Here is an 18,952-nt window from a genome sequence, read left to right as displayed (position 1 = left end):
ACTTCTTAAGCACGGGTGATCACATGGGCTTGGCATTTACCCATGACGAGATAACCACTCAGCGAAAACATATTAATCTCTAAATTCATGTATGTGCGTAAGACGTTCTTAGTAACGATATTCCAATGTCGTTGACCTCAACTCTTGTTGAGGGGGCGGTCGGGTAGCCTAGTGGTTAAAGCGTTCGCTCGTCACTCCGAAGACCCGGGTTCGATTCCCGACATGGGTACAATTTGTGAAGCCCATTTCTGGTGTCCCCCGCCGTGATATTGCTGGAATATTGCTAAAAGCGGCGTAAAACCATACTCACTCACTCACTCAACTCTTGTTGAAATCCTAATCGGCTTGAGTCTAGACAGATGTTCCCGGTGTGAAGGTGTCGCGCTGGGATGTGCCCCCCCCCCCCCCCCCCCCCCCCTCCGGAAGCATATTTAGCCGTCAAACACAGCAACATTGGTTACCGAGCTCTAACTGGATAGTTTGTCTTGCCTTTAATACGCCGAACAAACCTTTTAACTGTTGAATGTTACATCAGTTATGCGACTTTGTTTGCCATGACATTGTCATATCCTTATTGACTGCTCGCATCGCCCTGTTAAGTTTGGGTAAAAGGCATTTCCTGCTCAATACTGGTCAACATTACATCATAGTTGCGCAACACAAGGTTCATGCCACAAAGTATGTGCCAAATAGACTGTACATAAAACCTAATATCTAAACGATAAAGACAACTTCCAAAATAGTTCTTTTAATTATGTCACAAAATATCTTTTGTCATTGATTTGGTAGTGTGATGTACATATGATTGGTTCCATACATCATGTGGTCCCATGTGGAGTCTTAAGGACTGCAGTAAAACTCGAACGGTTATAACATTTCCCCTGCTGTATGTCATCGTACCACGACAGTTTGGTCGTTGTTTGTGTTCCCGACCACTGCTGTATGTCATCGTACCACGACAGTGTGGTCGTTGTTTGTGTTCCCGACCACTGCTGTATGTCATCGTACCCCGACAGTGTGGTCGTTGCCCGTGTTCCCGACCACTGCTGTATGTCATCGTACCACGACAGTGTGGTCGTTGTTTGTGTTCCCGACCACTGCTGTATGTCATCGTACCACGACTGTGTGGTCGTTGTCCGTGTTCCCGACCCCTGCTATATGTCATCGTACCACGACAGTGTGGTCGTTGTTTGTGTTCCCGACCACTGCTGTATGTCATCGCACCACGACTGTGTGGTCGTTGTCCGTGTTCCCGACCACTGCTGTATGTCAACGTACCCCGACACTGTGGTCGTTGCCCGTGTTCCCGACCACTGCTGTATGTCATCGTACCCCGACTCTGTGGTCGTTGCCCGTGTTCCCGACCACTGCTATATGTCAGACAGACAGTTTATTCAGTATGCAAGGCCATATGACCCAAAGTACAGTTCAGATTTAACAGATACATAAAAATCAACGTGATCTTGACCATAGAATAATATATTCCCCTGAGTCTAAATCCATGTTTCAAATACATTGCTAAAGATTTAATAGCTTCTTCATTGGTCGAATTCAACAAATTGATCATCAATTGATTGTCTTTGTGTGTAATATCTAAATTAGGTAGAATTTTTAATCTCAACGTTTTATAATTTTCACATATAAAAAGAACATGAAACTCGTCTTCAATCTCCTGTTTGGTACAGTTAGAACATATATAATTTTCAAAATCACTATCCTTGGTTCTACGATATTGACAAGGAAAATATGGAGAGATATTCTACATTTACAAAGAGCCCTCAATTGAGTTTTATCTTGTAATATGCTTAAATATTGTTCTGGTTGTAAGAATGATTTAATACCAGCATGATGCTTGAGAAAGTGCCGAAAGTTGCCGAAATATGTCTAATAATCTTTGTTTAAATTTGAGCAAAAATAGTTGTTCATTACCACGACATCGTTTTTATCACGTGACTAATTTGCGATATTTGCCTTTCGCCGTGAAACAAAGAAAGATGGGTGATATTTTTAAGCATAATTGAAATGTGTCCTTTGTTATGCATTGATAGTAAACATACACTTGACGTCAAACAGTAGCTGTATGGGGAGTGGCGCTTTACATGAATGCATTGTACACCTCTGTGTCGTGTTGCACATTGCATATGTCATATTTACACCGATAAAAAACCCGAGAGTGTCGTACAAACGTTTGTTTTCGTTTAGATGGCGCTTTTTTTGCGTATTTGTCAGGTATACTTTCATTTTAGGTATATTTGACCGTGTGACCTCCTATAGTCCTAAATACTGCCGGCATTTCAAAACAACACCAGAAAAATAAATAATTCTTTGGAGAAGTGAAGTGTGTCTCGGCATTGTGTATTATGTCTGCTTGATGGATGCCGAAATAGATATTTATAAATAGATTGATATTTAACTGAATATTTCATTAAAGACATTCTGGAATGTTTCGGTTATAAAACATGTGTGTTTCGATATTTCTTACAATATGACGACGCCATAATTCACACCATATGTATTTTCAAATATTAAATCCGATACAGATGATACGGACATATATCACAACACCAGCGTACTGAGATACACTCCTCGGGGGAATGTTTAGGAAGCTGTTTCCCCTACAAAGGCAGAAAATTATATATATTGAACGTTGACTAGTCTCTCATTTGACTCATTCTAGAGGCCAATAGGCAACTTGTCATTGTGTACTGTATGGGCAGGATCAATACCATGTATGACATCAGCTCGCATATGCAGCCATGCCGCTGTTAGGTGTCGCACGCAGATAGCCTGATTCAGTCAGCGTGAAGCCACAACACTCCGACAACTTCACCAATAGAGAAAGTTATGTTCCAACAACCACTACCATGTCCGGCCTAGCCACAGAGAAATGTGTCCTTAATGTGGCAGGGAAGAAGTTCTGCATTCGGCGATCTCTGTTGCAAAGATTTCCCTCGACAAGACTGGCAACGTTGACAACTTCTTCTGAGGAATATGATAGTAGTACGGCGGAGTTCTACTATGATCGGAACCCTACCATGATGCACTGCGTGCTGGACCTGTACCGGACAGGGGAGTTCCACATCCCCAGCAACATGTGCACCGTGGCGGTCCGGAGGGAGATGGAGTTCTGGGAGATCTCTGAAGACATGGTGGCGGACTGCTGCTGGAAGTCCTTCTCCGTACACGTCCACGACAAGGAGGTGCAGAAGAAGATCCAGGAAACCTTTAAGGAAGACATTGATCTGATGTACACGAAGGAGACCTCCCTCAAACAGGTCATCTGGCTGACCATGGAAAACCCAGAGTACTCATTTGTCGCAAAGGTAGGCGTGTTTCATCACAAAATGAAGTTTTATTATTGTTGTTGTTGTTTTATTGTTGTTGGTATTATTATTAAAATTATTATTATTATCCTGGCACAATCAGGCGGATAAGGCTCATCATCAGCTCAGAGCCCTTGTCCCCGCTACACGCAGCCAAGACAGCGAATGGGCCTTCTCCCAGGAAGCGCTGCCTAGTCCAACCCATCCAGAACCTTTCGGAGAATGTGAAGACTCCCCAACACTGCAGCCTTTTGCATTACCCAGATTGTCAGAAGGACTGTATTCGTGCTAGAAAATCCGGGTGCTCTCCCAATGTCAATCAGCAGATTGGGAGGTACCAAACCTAAGCCACCGAGAACAATGGGGAGTCGGACAACTTGGTACTGGGGATGCAAGCGTGACATTTCGAAAGCGAGGTCCGCATATTTGCCATGTTGTCCTAAAACTTGTCAATCACATTAGTGTCAAAAGGGACAGAAAATTCAATGATATAAAGGATTTCATTGAATTCATCAAAATGGACAAGATCAGGTTTGTTGGCCTGGATATGTCTGCGGCTGTAAACGGGCCCATTCCAAAGAATTTTGTATTTATCATTTTCCATGACGCCCTCGACATATTCCGGGTCGTACCGTTGGTGGACCTCTGTGATAAAACTACAAGCATGGCGAAGACGGTAATAAAATGATCTAGCTACATCATCATGTCGCTTAAGATACTGTGTTTGTGCCAAAGCTGGGCATCCACTGACAAAATGTTGGACAGTTTCATTAAATTCATTACGTAATTTACATTTGATGCAAAGTCACACATTGACGGTTTCGAGTGGGAAGTGACTTGTCCTGAGCAGCAAACAGAAAGCCTTCCGTTTCACTTTTCAGGCCAGACGACTTCATCCAACCGAAGGACTCTGCAGCATTGCTGATCTTCTAAACACACCACACATAAACTCGATGCAGTGGTCGTTCAAATAGACTCTTCTTGAAAAACTGAGTCTTGGGCGACTTGATATTGCACTTCGCTTGGTTGACATTCATTACTGTACCGTCCAGCAGTACAGAATTATTATTATTATTATTATTATTATTATTATTATTATTATTATTATTATCATTATCATTATTATTATTATTATTATTATTATTATTATTATTATTATTTACAGATTAAAATAAAAAAATGCATCAAAGAGGTTTTGGGTGATCCTGGAACAGTCAGGCTGGTTAGGCTCATCATCAGCTCAGGGCTCTTGCCCCTGCTACACGCAGCCCAGACAGCGAATGGGCCTTCTCCCAGGAAGCGCTGCTTAGTCCAACCCATCAAGAACTTTTCGGGGAATGTGAACTCCCCAACACTGGAGCCTTTTGCTTTACCCAGATTGTCAAAAGGGCTGTATTCGTGCTAGCTACCGGGTACTCTCCCAATGTCAGTCAACAGATTGGGAGGTACCAAACCTAAGGCACCGAAAACAATGTTGTTATTATTATTATTGTGTAGTGTAAGTTTATCATCACTGTAAATTCAAAACATCAACGCTGTAGTTTAATCAGTCGCGAATATCTCCAAGAATATATCCAGATTCCATAGGGCTGAAAGGCAAAATAGTGATGTAAAGTATGTAAATATATCACTGTGACAACCAAGGGTTCTCGAAAGGGGTAGCTCTGCTCTGCCGGTAGCACCCGCCACTAATTAAATAAGTAAGTGCTTGTGATTGAGGTGACGCAAATCTCCGTGTTAAGGCTATAGCGTGGGATGGCAACGCAGACTGTCGACTATTACATTCCTGGAATGACGTACGTAACCAGGCCCTTGATTGTGAAGCAACAAGTGTCTTTTCGTGAAAGTGTGCAGTCTTGTTCTAAAGTACCCAGACAAATCAGACATTTATAAGCATATATAATTTAAGCAACTAGACCTGTGCTAAATGGCATTAAGAAATTGGTGGCTACCACCGATACATTGCAATATATGGATGTTTTATAACCCTATGACACTAAATCGATTGATAGTTGACATCGAGAAGTCCCGCGTGTATCCGCTCAGAACACGTGCAGACGTTGTACAATAGACAGCAATGAGATTTCACAGAACACACGCAAACATTGTATAATAGACAACAATGAGAGTTCACAGAACACGCGCAAACATTGTGTATTAGACAACAATGAGAGTTCACAAACCACGCGCAAACATTATAAAATAGACAGCAATGAGAGTTCACAGAACACGTACAAACATTGTATAATAGACAGCAATGAGAGTTCACAGAACACGCGCAAACATTGTATAATAGACAGCAATGAGAGTTCACAGAACACGCGCAAACATTGTATAATAGACAGCAAGTCGTCTAAGGCACAGAGTTGCCTCCCTTGGGCACGCCAGAAACCTATGATCGTGGGTTCGAATCCTGGTTCGAAGTGGTAAACATCTGAGACCTGCATCACTTCGCTCTTTCCTCCCACATTAAGCTGACACGCCGTGATATAACTGGAATACTGGTAAAAGCGGCGTTAAACGCAACTCACTCACTCACTCACTGTACTAGTGCAATATTTGTGCTTCGGCACAAGACTCGTATAACCACAACTGTTAAATCCTTAAAACATTGCCCCAAACAAGAATTCATGATAGAAAAGAACTTAGAAATAGCCCCTGATTTGATGTATCCTGTGTATTGGCACCTGTGACTTAGCGGTTTTGTTACCTTTGTGGAAAACATCACCAGCTTACTTATGACCTTAGGATATATTGTTTTGAGGTTCCTTCATTTTTTGCCTGTAACCATTCAGTAACAATTGTAAAGTTATAGAGCTTTGCTTATGTTCAGCACACACACCTGGTTTTAATCCGTGGGATCGTTTTTTCGATGTCATCATAGATGCAAAAACAATAATGTAAAGACGGTTTATAAAAAACTCATTAGATACAATTCTTCGGCGTCGAAACATTTGTACAAAATTACCACGAAGACATACATATTATGATGCTTATCTATATAACATGTTGGAAACTGGGCACATATTGACCAACCTGAAGCAATGAATATGTCACTTCTCGAGAGCTTAATGACAACGATTAGTCGGGCGTAAATTTCCATACGGATTATGAAGGTATTTCATTATACAGTCGAGGAAATATAAAGCGAGCTGTAATTAAGCAAGTTCTCTCATTTATTTTAAACATGATAGTATCATTTAGTTTGTCGGGCGTTTGAAGGCACTTTCTGAGAAGGTGGCAGTATCGGCTTTGCGAACCCCTCCACAACCAATCATTTTCCAAGATTAAGTAATAATTAAACCACTTTCACCTGATATTCGCAGCATCACCATGCTGTGGAGATATAGTTTTATGCAGTATTTTATTGAAAGTTTCGATATTCTAAAATTTGGAATCGTTTCTTTCGATCGCCAGTTTACATATTAAACTCAAGTATAGTATATGGATCACCAGAGATTGTACTATGACAATATTTATTTCATTATTTATTCACATATAAGCATAAAATTAAATTGATATTCTCGGATCTTTAGAGTGCAAAATGCTAGTCGTTCGAAGATAAGTACTTTTATAAAACATTGGTTCAGATCCATTTTTTCGGGCTTTAATATGATATAATCATAATTTGTTTATTTTTCATGTAATGAATTGATTACTTAAACATTATCTAGCCAACAAAGAATGTATAGCGGTGGTTTTAATTATCGGATAAATGAAGAAAGTGGTAGTGAACAAATAAAATGCGTTTCTATTTAGAGTAGCCCGAATGGCAATTACGTGGACGTCCCAGCGTGTCAACAGAGTGATCGTGCCGTAGATGCAGTCGCTGGCATACATGCATGTCGTTGGGTTGACATGATAACACTACATGGATCACCATAGCATTTTCATCGGTTTCTCTTTAAATATTTAACATCAGTTATATTACTTCAGCATCCTAATGAATAGGAATGTTATTCTGTTCATGGCTCATTCAAATGCATGTGAGCTTGGTAAATTAAATATAGTTTATTGCACATCTGCCAATATTGTAAATATTATACTTACTTATATTGTACTTTTTAGAAATTGCTAACTTCAGCGTGAAGAATTTTAATCTAAGGCTTAACTGGTACACTGTCGCCAGTGACTGAAGGGATGATGTAAATCCTGCCGGGGTCCATGCAGGAAGCAAAAGTACTGTAAGTCCCCATGGTCCCCAGTATGGTGATCTCCCTTCAGTTGCTGACGATTTCTAGCCCATTTTTATATTGTGGTGTTCCTTAATGCTTACTGCCTTTTAATATTCTCAACTAGTTTTAAATCAAGTCTGTGATATTCTAGTTATTCTACTGTCCTTCGTTGACAGCTTTTTATTCAGTTTAAATATATGTATCATAAATGTATCATAAATGTATCATAAATGTAACTTCTCGTCACGATATGGCTGAAATATTGCCCATGTGACGTTAAATAATAACTCACTCACTCACTCACTCAGCGTGAAGATCCACTCACTAACTCTACCGTCGGGGTACGTTTCACAAGTTGCCACTTCAGCATGAAGACCCACTCTTCACTCTTCACTCTTCCCTCACTAACTCTACCGTCGTTGCACCGTTGGGAAGTTGCTAACGTCAGTGTGAAGACTCACTCACTAACTCTACTGTCGTGGTACGTTTAACAAGTTGTTATCTTCAGTATGAAGACCCACTCACTAACTCTACCGTCGTTGCACCGTTGGGAAGTTGCTATCTTTAGTGTAAAGACCCACTCACTAACTCTACCGTCGTTGCACCGTTGGGAAGTTGCTGAAAACTCACTAGCTCCATTCATCACATTACTTCAGCATCATAATGAATGTTTACGGAATGTTATTCAGTTTATGGCTCATTTAAATGTATGTGAGTATTGTCAATTAAATTCAAATGTATTAATCATCTGTCTATAGTCTAAATATTAAAACACTTACATTAACATCAAACGGCAATTAATGTATTCACATTGAAAGCGTTTCCTGGCATGACATCGGCGCCCGGCATGTCGACAGCTTGTTTTTCAAAGCACATCGATGACGTCCCTCTGCGTCAACACTGTCAATGATAAACGTTACAGGATCGTGTGTGTGTAGACTTTGTGTACCAAACCAGTTTAAGTATGTTGCAAGGTAAGATCACTTTAACGGGGAAAGTCATGTTTCGATTCCCACACAAAGACTTACGAAACCAGTGTATGTCTCCACCATCGTGGAAATGCAAACTTCAGTGTGAATAACTACCCACCAACTACCTCAACCGCCGTGTAACTGTTTGCTAGTCGCTAACTTTAGTATGAAAATCCACTCACTAACTCTACCGTCGTGGTACGTTTTAGAAGTTGCTAACTTCAGTGTAAAGACCCACTTACTAACTCTACCGTCGTCGTACACTTTGTTAATTGCTAACCATAGTGTAAAGCCCCTCTCACTAACTCTACCGGCGCGGTAAAGTTTGCTGCTTGCAAACCGCAGTGTTAAGACCCACTCACTAACTCTACCACTACTTGCTAACCGCAGTAATAAGACCCACTCACTAACTCTACCGTCGTGGTACACTTTGCTACTTGCTAACCGCAGTGTGAAGACCTACTTAATATCTCTACCGTCGTGGTAACCTTTGCTAGTTGCTACTCGCAGTGTGAAGACATACTTACTATCTCTACCGCCGTGGTAAACTTTGCTGGTTGCCTTATCGCAGTGTTAAGACCGACTCACTAACTCTACCGCCGTGGTACATTTTGCTGATTGCTAACCACAGTGTTAAGCCCCACTCACTAACTCTACCGTCGTGGTAAACTTTGCTAGTTGCCCTATCGCAGTGTTAAGCCCCACTCACTAACTCTACCGTCGTGGTAAACTTTGCTGGTTGCCTTACCGCAGTGTTCAGCCCCACTCACTAACTCTACCGTCGTGGTACACTTTACTAGTTGCCTTACCGCAGTGTTAAGCCCCACTCACTAACTCTACCGTCGTGGTAAACTTTGCTGGTTGCCTTATCGCAGTATGAAGACCCACTTACTAACTCTACCGTCGTGGTAAACTTTGCTAGTTGCCTTACCGCAGTGTTAAGCCCCACTCACTAACTCTACCGTCGTGGTAAACTTTGTTAATTGCTAACCATAGTGTAAAGCCCCTCCCTCTAACTCTACTGGCGTGGTAAAGTTTGCTGCTTGCAAACCGCAGTGTTAAGACCCACTCACTAACTCTACCGTCGTGGTAAACTTTGCTGGTTGCCTTATCGCAGTATGAAGACCCACTTACTAACTCTACCGTCGTGGTAAACTTTGCTAGTTGCCTTATCGCAGTGTGAAGATCCACTTACGAACCCTACCGTCGTGGTAAACTTTGTTAATTGCTAACCATAGTGTAAAGCCCCTCTCTCTAACTCTACTGGCGTGGTAAAGTTTGCTGCTTGCAAACCGCAGTGTTAAGACCCACTCACTAACTCTACCACTACTTGCTAACCGCAGTAATAAGACCCACTCACTAACTCTACCGTCGTGGTACACTTTGCTACTTGCTATCCGTAGTGTGAAGACCTACTTAATATCTCTACCGTCGTGGTAACCTTTGCTAGTTGCTACTCGCAGTGTGAAGACCCACTTACTATCTCTACCGTCGTGGTAAACTTTGCTGGTTGCCTTACCCGCAGTGTTAAGACCCACTTACTAACTCTACCGTCGTGGTAAACTTTGCTAGTTGCCTTACCGCAGTGTGAAGACCCACTTACTAACTCTACCGCCGTGGTAAACTTTGCTAGTTGCCTTACCGTAGTGTGAAGACCCACTCACTAACTCTACCGTCGTGGTAAACTTTGCTACTTGCTAACCACAGTGTGAAGACCCACTTACTAACTCTACCGTCGTGGTACACTTTGCTACTTGCTATCCGTAGTGTGAAGACCTACTTAATATCTCTACCGTCGTGGTAACCTTTGCTAGTTGCTACTCGCAGTGTGAAGACCCACTTACTATCTCTACCGTCGTGGTAAACTTTGCTGGTTGCCTTACCCGCAGTGTTAAGACCCACTTACTAACTCTACCGCCGTGGTACATTTTGCTGATTGCTAACCACAGTGTTAAGCCCCACTCACTAACTCTACCGTCGTGGTAAACTTTGCTAGTTGCCCTATCGCAGTGTTAAGCCCCACTCACTAACTCTACCGTCGTGGTAAACTTTGCTAGTTGCCTTACCGCAGTGTTAAGCCCCACTCACTAACTCTACCGTCGTGGTAAACTTTGCTGGTTGCCTTATCGCAGTGTGAAGACCCACTTACTAACTCTACCGTCGTGGTAAACTTTGCTAGTTGCCTTACCGCAGTGTTCAGCCCAATCACTAACTCTACCGTCGTGGTAACCTTTGCTAGTTGCCTTATCGCAGTGTGAAAACCCACTTACTATCTCTACCGTCGTGGTAAACTTTGCTAGTTGCCTTACTGCAGTGAAAAGACCCACTTACTATCTCTACCGTCGTGGTAAACTTTGCTAGTTGCCTTACTGCAGTGTGAAGACCCACTCACTAACTCTACCGTCATGGTACACTTTACTAGTTCCCTTACCGCAGTGTTAAGCCCCACTCACTAACTCTACCGTCGTGGTAAACTTTGCTGGTTGCCTTAACGCAGTGTGAAGACCCACTTACTAACTCTACCGTCGTGGTAATCTTTGCTAATTGCCTTACCGCAGTGTAAAGCCCCTCTCACTAACTCTACCGGCGTGGTAAAGTTTGCTACTTGCAAACTGCAGTGTTAAGACCCGCTCACTAACTCTACCACTACTTGCTAACCGCAGTAATAAGACCCACTCACTAACTCTACCGTCGTGGTAAACTTTGCTAGTTGCCTTACCGCAGTGTGAAGACCCATTTACTAACTCTACCGTCGTGGTAAACTTTGCTAGTTGCCTTACCGCAGTGTGAAGACCGACTCACTAACTCTACCGTCGTGGTAAACTTTGCTAGTTGCCTTACCGCAGTGTGAAGACCCACTTACTAACTCTACCATCATGGTAAACTTTGCTACTTGCTAACCACAGTGTAAAGACCCACTTACTAACTCTACCGTCGTGGTACACTTTGCTACTTGCTAACCGCAGTGTGAAGACCTACTTAATATCTCTACCGTTGTGGAAACCTTTGCTAGTTGCCTTACCGCAGTGTGAAGACCTACTTACTATCTCTACCGTCGTGGTAAACTTTGCTGGTTGCCTTATCGCAGTGTTAAGACCGACTCACTAACTCTACCGCCGTGGTACATTTTGCTGATTCCTAACCACAGTGTTAAGCCCCTCTCACTAACTCTACCGTCGTGGTAAAGTTTGCTGCTTGCAAACCACAGTGTTAAGACCGACTCACTAACTCTACCGTCGTGGTAAACTTTGCTAGTTGCCTTACCGTAGTGTGAAGACCCACTTACTAACTCTACCGTTGTGGTAAACTTTGCTACTTGCTAACCACAGTGTGAAGACCCATTTACTAACTCTACCGTCGTGGTACACTTTGCTACTTGCTAACCGCAGTGTGAAGACCTACTTAATATCTCTACCGTCGTGGTAACCTTTGCTAGTTGCCTTATCGCAGTGTGAAGACCTACTTACTATCTCTACCGTCGTGATAAACTTTGCTGGTTGCCTTATCGCAGTGTTAAGACCGACTCACTAACTCTACCGCCGTGGTACATTTTGCTGATTGCTAACCACAGTGTTAAGCCCCACTCACTAACTCTACCGTCGTGGTAAACTTTGCTACTTGCTAACCGCAGTGTGAAGACCTACTTAATATCTCTACCGTCGTGGTAACCTTTGCTAGTTGCCTTACCGCAGTGTGAAGACCTACTTACTATCTCTACCGTCGTGATAAACTTTGCTGGTTGCCTTATCGCAGTGTTAAGACCGACTCACTAACTCTACCGCCGTGGTACATTTTGCTGATTGCTAACCACAGTGTTAAGTCCCACTCACTAACTCTACCGTCGTGGTAAACTTTACTAGTTGCCTTACCGCAGTGTGAAGACCCACTTACTAACTCTACCACTACTTGCTAACCGCAGTGTGAAGACCTACTTAATATCTCTACCGTCGTGGTAACCTTTGCTAGTTGCCTTACCGCAGTGTGAAGACCCACTTACTAACTCTACCGTCGTGGTAAACTTTGCTAGTTGCCTTACTGCAGTGTGAAGACCCACTCACTAACTCTACCGTCATGGTACACTTTACTAGTTGCCTTACTGCAGTGCTAAGTCCCACTCACTAACTCTACCGTCGTGGTAAACTTTGCTAGTTCCCTTACCGCAGTGTGAAGACCCACTCACTATCTCTACCGTCGTGATAAACTTTGCTGGTTGCCTTATCGCAGTGTTAAGACCGACTCACTAACTCTACCGCCGTGGTACATTTTGCTGATTGCTAACCACAGTGTTAAGTCCCACTCACTAACTCTACCGTCGTGGTAAACTTTACTAGTTGCCTTACCGCAGTGTGAAGACCCACTTACTAACTCTACCACTACTTGCTAACCGCAGTGTGAAGACCTACTTAATATCTCTACCGTCGTGGTAACCTTTGCTAGTTGCCTTACCGCAGTGTGAAGACCCACTTACTAACTCTACCGTCGTGGTAAACTTTGCTAGTTGCCTTACTGCAGTGTGAAGACCCACTCACTAACTCTACCGTCATGGTACACTTTACTAGTTGCCTTACTGCAGTGCTAAGTCCCACTCACTAACTCTACCGTCGTGGTAAACTTTGCTAGTTGCCTTACCGCAGTGTGAAGACCCACTCACTAACTCTACCGTCGTGGTAAACTTTGCTAGTTGCCTTACCGCAGAGTGAAGACCCACTCACTAACTCTACCGTCGTGGTAAACTTTGCTAGTTGCCTTATCGCAGTGTGAAGACCCACTCACTAACTCTACCGTCGTGGTAAACTTTTCTAGTTGTTAACCGCAGTGTTAAGACCCACTCACTAACTCTACCGTCGTGGTACACTTTGCTGATTGCTAACCGCAGTGGGAAGACCCACTTACTAACTTTTATGTACATTGACACCATGATTAATGAAGCACCAACTGATGTACTCTGTACGCTTCTACATAACATACAAATCAGGTAGCTGACACGAGAGGGACAGAAATAGGATCTTTTAGACAACCATGCATTCATCAACTTTATGTACTAATAACTGACACCAGCTTCACATAAATGAATTTGCCTGTTTGTGTGGTGAACAAAATCAACATTTGTATTATCGTATTGTATAGTAATGATGTGTCACTTTTCTGTGCTCTTTTGAGAGACATTAACATTTCCACTATGCATTATATCTTATTTCCAATATGTTTTTTTAAATATATAGATGCTTTATTATACACATGTGCAGGACAAATATTTCATGAACAAGTTCGACAGACAGATGCGAGGGAACTTTACGCGATAAGACCACTGTATTGAATAGATTAGATTGGCAAGAGATTACGATATACCCTAGAGACACTAATACTCCCATAAGTAATACATTGCTGCAAACATTCAGTTGTATCAAACATCAGTCAGAACACAATCACAATCCTTTAGAAAGTAACACATCCAATCAAATCAAGTATGGCTAACCTACATGTCTAACATTTAAACACGAATATTCTGTTCCGTAATAGAATGTTTCCAAAATGCTCAGATACAAGGGAAATTGAAACGTTTTGAAATTTTCAACATAATCCAATTCCTCGTTCATTTACATACCTTTGTTAACGGAATTGGGGAGATTGTATCCCAGTTTCGTAGAAGTCATTCTCGTAGCTGTCCAGAAGGTTCTCCACAGCTGTTATGACGTCATCTATGACGTCATCTTTCAGACTTGGGTCCTAGCTGGACTTATCCCATGTTTGGTGTTTGATGGAACCAGATAACGACCAAACTTACCATTAGCATGTTGGTGACTGGTGCAGCGTCTTTGTAATTATGGCATCATCAACTGCTTGAAGGATATACACACGGTGACATCCATGAAAAACTGTTTATGACACCGTTTGGTTACACAATGGTCATGTATGTTATGATACATAGTTATTCTTCACTATGATTCTCACTACTTAGACGTGTTCACACCTTTTCGGGGACACCTGGTATCATTACTATTTGATGGTGCTTCATAAACATATAGTCGGAATAGTACAATTGACTCTGCTTTTAGCAGAGATCTTTTATGAATATGGAAAGGGTTTTGTTGCTTTTATGCACTTCTCGATGTTTGGAACGATGTTTTCAGAAATAATAATATATATTTTTTTGTTTATTCTCTGTAGATCTGTTTGTTCCAGTTTCGTCTTTACATGACTATCTTTACACAATACACACTTCGAAATTAAAGACGAACTTTTAAGGCCTGCTGTTTTAACAATTGTAATTACTGTGTTGGCTGGAAAGACGTTTTCTCAGCAAAAACAAATAAGCTGCTAATGGAAGTATAATTAGAACAATAGGTACAGAGGAGGTAACTGTTTGTACCATATACGATGTATGCACAATAAACACACCAGCCCCGATCAGCCGACGAATTAGACCCTACTGGAGTTACGTGGAGAGTGTAAGAAAAATACTTTACATCGCTTGGAATACGACAAGGTCCTCTCCCTAAAGTCTTTCTTCTCCTTCGTCACGCCGATTACCCAGGTTCGATTTCCGACATGGGTACAATGTGTGAAGCCCATTTCTGGTGTCCTCCTCCGTGACAAGTAATATTACTGGCGGACAAGTCGTCAGACAAGTATGCTCTCCCGCACGTATGGGGATATATTTCCCACTTATTTCACATAGTCGCATACTACACACATTTACCCACCTGAACTAATAATAGAGAGACCAGAGATACCGCCTTTTATTACTTGCCCGTGAAGAGATCACCCGTTTAATAAACATACAGCTTTATTACACATTGTGTAATACCAAAACGTGTGCTTATGTACTCTCGGAACACGTTTCACGAACAAATATTGAAAGCTCTCAACATCGCTTGGCTTATTCAACGACATTGCGTGTGGAGTTGATAGATCACTGAGAGGAGCTTATGCACACTCGATGACCCCAGCAACCTTGTTGCTAGGCTGACGTCACATGGCATTGTTTCGCCGATGGATCTTGCATCAAAACTCCACAAATTACGTCATCGGGTATTGTGACGTTATTGAAAACTTGGAGGTGCAAGGCCCGTTCCACAAGACGATCGTATTGTAGCGCAACGACAGTCGTTGGTCTAAGTTAAAGTATGTGAGATGCGAAAGTCTTAGCCCTACGATAATTTTGTGAATTCTAAAGGTAGACCCGTTGTATGGTATGACATTATTACGTTTCAACTTTTGACGTGTTTGAAGTATTATTCTGTTAAACTCAGTTGGACTACGTCATGGATCATATAGGTATCAGCCTATTCACACTCAACAGTATAATTAAAAAAACGTTATAAATTGCAAGTAATAAATAAAATACTAAACTCGCTCCCGTGTAAAACCAATTTTATGAAACTCGTGAATAGTTGTGGTATCTGACTCGCTTTCGCTCGTCAGATACCACAACTATTCACTCGTTTCATAAAATTGGTATTACACGGGAGCTCGTTTAGTATTCTATATATCTGATTCATATTTAGATTTATGCAAAAAAAAAAATTAAAGTGACAAAGTAACTTTCCAATAGTCAACTCTCCCTTTATGTGGAGCAATATTACAGCAGCTCCAGTCTTCCTCAGGTCCAATCTCTCTTGAATATTTCAAAGAGCGTCATACGAGTCTTGCTCAAAAGTTGTTTGACCAGGGTTACAACATTCAAGGCCTTAACAAAGCTTTCAAAATGTTTTATGCAGTGGAAATTTAATTAAAAAAATGACCATTATCATGCCCGATGCAATTCCCTATTTGACTTGTGATCATGTTCATCTATGTGTTCAGGTGATCGGAAAACATATATTAAGTGCACTATGGTATACCGTGTATATATATTTAGGATCGTGAAATACAATACAGTAGCAATATTGAAGGATTTGAACCTACATGCAGTTACGAGATATTGGAACTGTTAATAAAATAAAAACACTTTGCAATAGCAATCCGAATGTTCAATACTGCATGACATATGTGTTAAATGCAGACATTTTGATGAATGTTCGAGTAACGTTATTGAAGCATCGTTTTGAAAGGAATTACTGTTTCTATTACTCACATTGAGAACTGAACTGAAAAACGGGAATAGAAGGAAGATAAATAAATGAATAGCTATTACTCTTACGGCCTGCTATGATATGGCAATTACACAAGTGGTTCTCTCATACTCAACATGATACTGAGGATTTAATGAATATGATGAGAGTTCTAAGGGCAGTCAATAATGAACTGTACATTGTCCTCAGTCTTTAAATTACTAATGCATATCTCAACCACGCATGCTAAAATCCTCTTATAACGACAAAAGTTTTTTATCACGGCTTTTCCCCACATAGAAATGGTGGAAATAAGCCGCAGTTTACGGTCAGTGAGCAATGACAACCCGTGAAGACCAGGGTAGAGAAACCCACGCTTGCCTTATGCTTGTTGCAGTTATCCCACTCATCCACTACTTTAACATAATCTACCACCATATCTCAATCAGCAATTTCCGTTAAAATTGTTTTTTGGGGGCTGGGGTAACATTGTATACAATATCTCAGTATCAACGTTACTGCAACGTGTTTTCATAATAGAAATCAAGAGACATATACAGGTCTGAAAAATCTCAACACGTTGAATGTTTTTACGACATCTTAATGCATTGTAAATAGATATCTCTTCTTGGACCACCCTGGGGAGACACTCAGACATCTCCTCTTGGACCACCCTGGGGAGACGCTCAGGCATCTCCTCTTGGACCACCCTGGGGAGACACTCAGACATCTCCTCTCGGACCACCCTGGGGAGACACTCAGACATCTCCTCTTGGACCACCCCACCCTGGGGAGACACTCAGACATCTCCTCTTGGACCACCCTGGGGAGACGCTCAGGCATCTCCTCTTGGACCATCCGAGGAGACACTAAGACATCTCCTCTTGGACCACCCTGGGGAGACACTCAGACATCTACCCTTGGACCACCCTGGGGAGACACTCAGACATCTCCTCTTGAACCACCCTGGGGAGACACTCAGACATCTCTTCTTGGACCACCCTGGGGAGACACTCAGACATCTCCTCTTGGACCACCCTGGGGAGACACTCAGACATTTCATCTTGGAGCCCCTTGGGAGAGAATCAGACATCTCCTCTTGGACAAATAGACCACCCTGGGGAGACACTAAGATATCTCCTCTCGGACCACCCCATCCTTGGGAGACACTCAGACATCTCCTCTCAGACCACCCCACTCTGGGGAGACACTCAGACATCTAATCTTGGACCACCCGGGGAGACACTCAGACATTTTATCTTGGAGCCCCTTGGGAGAGAATCAGACATCTCCTCTTTGACAAATAGACCACCCTGGGGAGACACTAAGACATCTCCTCTCGGACCACCCTGGGGAGACGCTCAGACATCTCCTCTTGGACCACCCTGGGGAGACACTCAGACATCAACCCTTGGACCACCCTGGGGAGACACTCAGACATCTCCTCTTGGACCACCCTGGGGAGACACTAAGACATCTCCTCTTGGACCACCCTCGGGAGGTTGCTCAGACATCTCCTCTTGGACCACCCTGGGGAGACACTCAGACATCTCCTCTTGGACCACCCTGGGGAGACACTCATGCAGACATCTCCTCTTGGACCACCCTGGGGAGACACTCGGACATCTCCTCTTGGACCTCCCTGGGGAGACACTCATGCAGACATCTCCTCTTGGACCACCCTGGGGAGACACTCAGACATCTCCTCTCGGACCACCCTGGGGAGACACTCATGCAGACATCTCCTCTTGGACCACCCTGGGGAGACACTAAGACATCTCTTCTTGGACCACCCTGGGGAGATGCTCAGACACCTCCTCTTGGACCACCCTGGGGAGACACTCAGACATCTACCCTTGGACCACCCTGGGGAGACACTCAGACATCTACCCTTGGACCACCCTGGGGAGACATTCATGCAGACATCTCTACTTGGACCACCCTGGGGAGATGCTCAGACATCTCCTCTTGGACCACCCTGGGGAGACACTCATGCAGACATCTCCTCTTGGACCACCCTGGGGAGATGCTCAGACATCTCCTTCTTGGACAAATAGACCATCCTGGGGAGACACTCAGACATCTCCTCTTGGACCACCCTGGGGAGATGCTCAGACATCTCCTTCTTGGACAAATAGACCACCCTAGGGAGACACTCAGACATCTCCTCTTGGACCACCCTGGGGAGATGCTCAGACATCTCTTCTTGGACAAATAGACCACCCTAGGGAGACATTCAGACATCTCTTTTGGAGCACCGAAACACCCTTTGGAGACACTCAGACAATTTCCTCTTGGAGCACCGAAACACCCTTGGGAGACACTTAGAGATCGCCTCTCGGAGCGCCATAACACCCAGGGAAGACAATCAGCGATCTCCGCTTGGAGCGCCATAAGACCCTTGGGAGACACTCAGAAATGTCCTCTTG

General features: G+C 43.0%; 1 protein-coding gene across 1 annotated transcript in view; it reads left to right on the top strand.

Moving 5' to 3' along the window:
• The first annotated feature begins 2,814 nt into the window (after positions 1–2,814).
• LOC139455663 (potassium voltage-gated channel protein Shaw-like) overlaps positions 2,815–18,952 on the top strand; it is a 46,077-nt gene continuing 29,939 nt past the window's right edge. Inside the window, exon 1 of the mRNA XM_071237221.1 lies at positions 2,815–3,323. Coding sequence (XP_071093322.1) covers positions 2,865–3,323 — 459 coding nt within the window. The 5' untranslated portion in view covers positions 2,815–2,864. The remainder of the gene's footprint in view (positions 3,324–18,952) is intronic.

The sequence above is a fragment of the Haliotis cracherodii genome, unplaced genomic scaffold (genome assembly GCF_022045235.1).
Source record: "Haliotis cracherodii isolate W230 unplaced genomic scaffold, xgHalCrac1.p SCAF_11, whole genome shotgun sequence".
NCBI classification, from domain to species: Eukaryota; Metazoa; Mollusca; class Gastropoda; order Lepetellida; family Haliotidae; genus Haliotis; species Haliotis cracherodii.
This window is presented reverse-complemented; position numbering and strand designations above follow the sequence as displayed.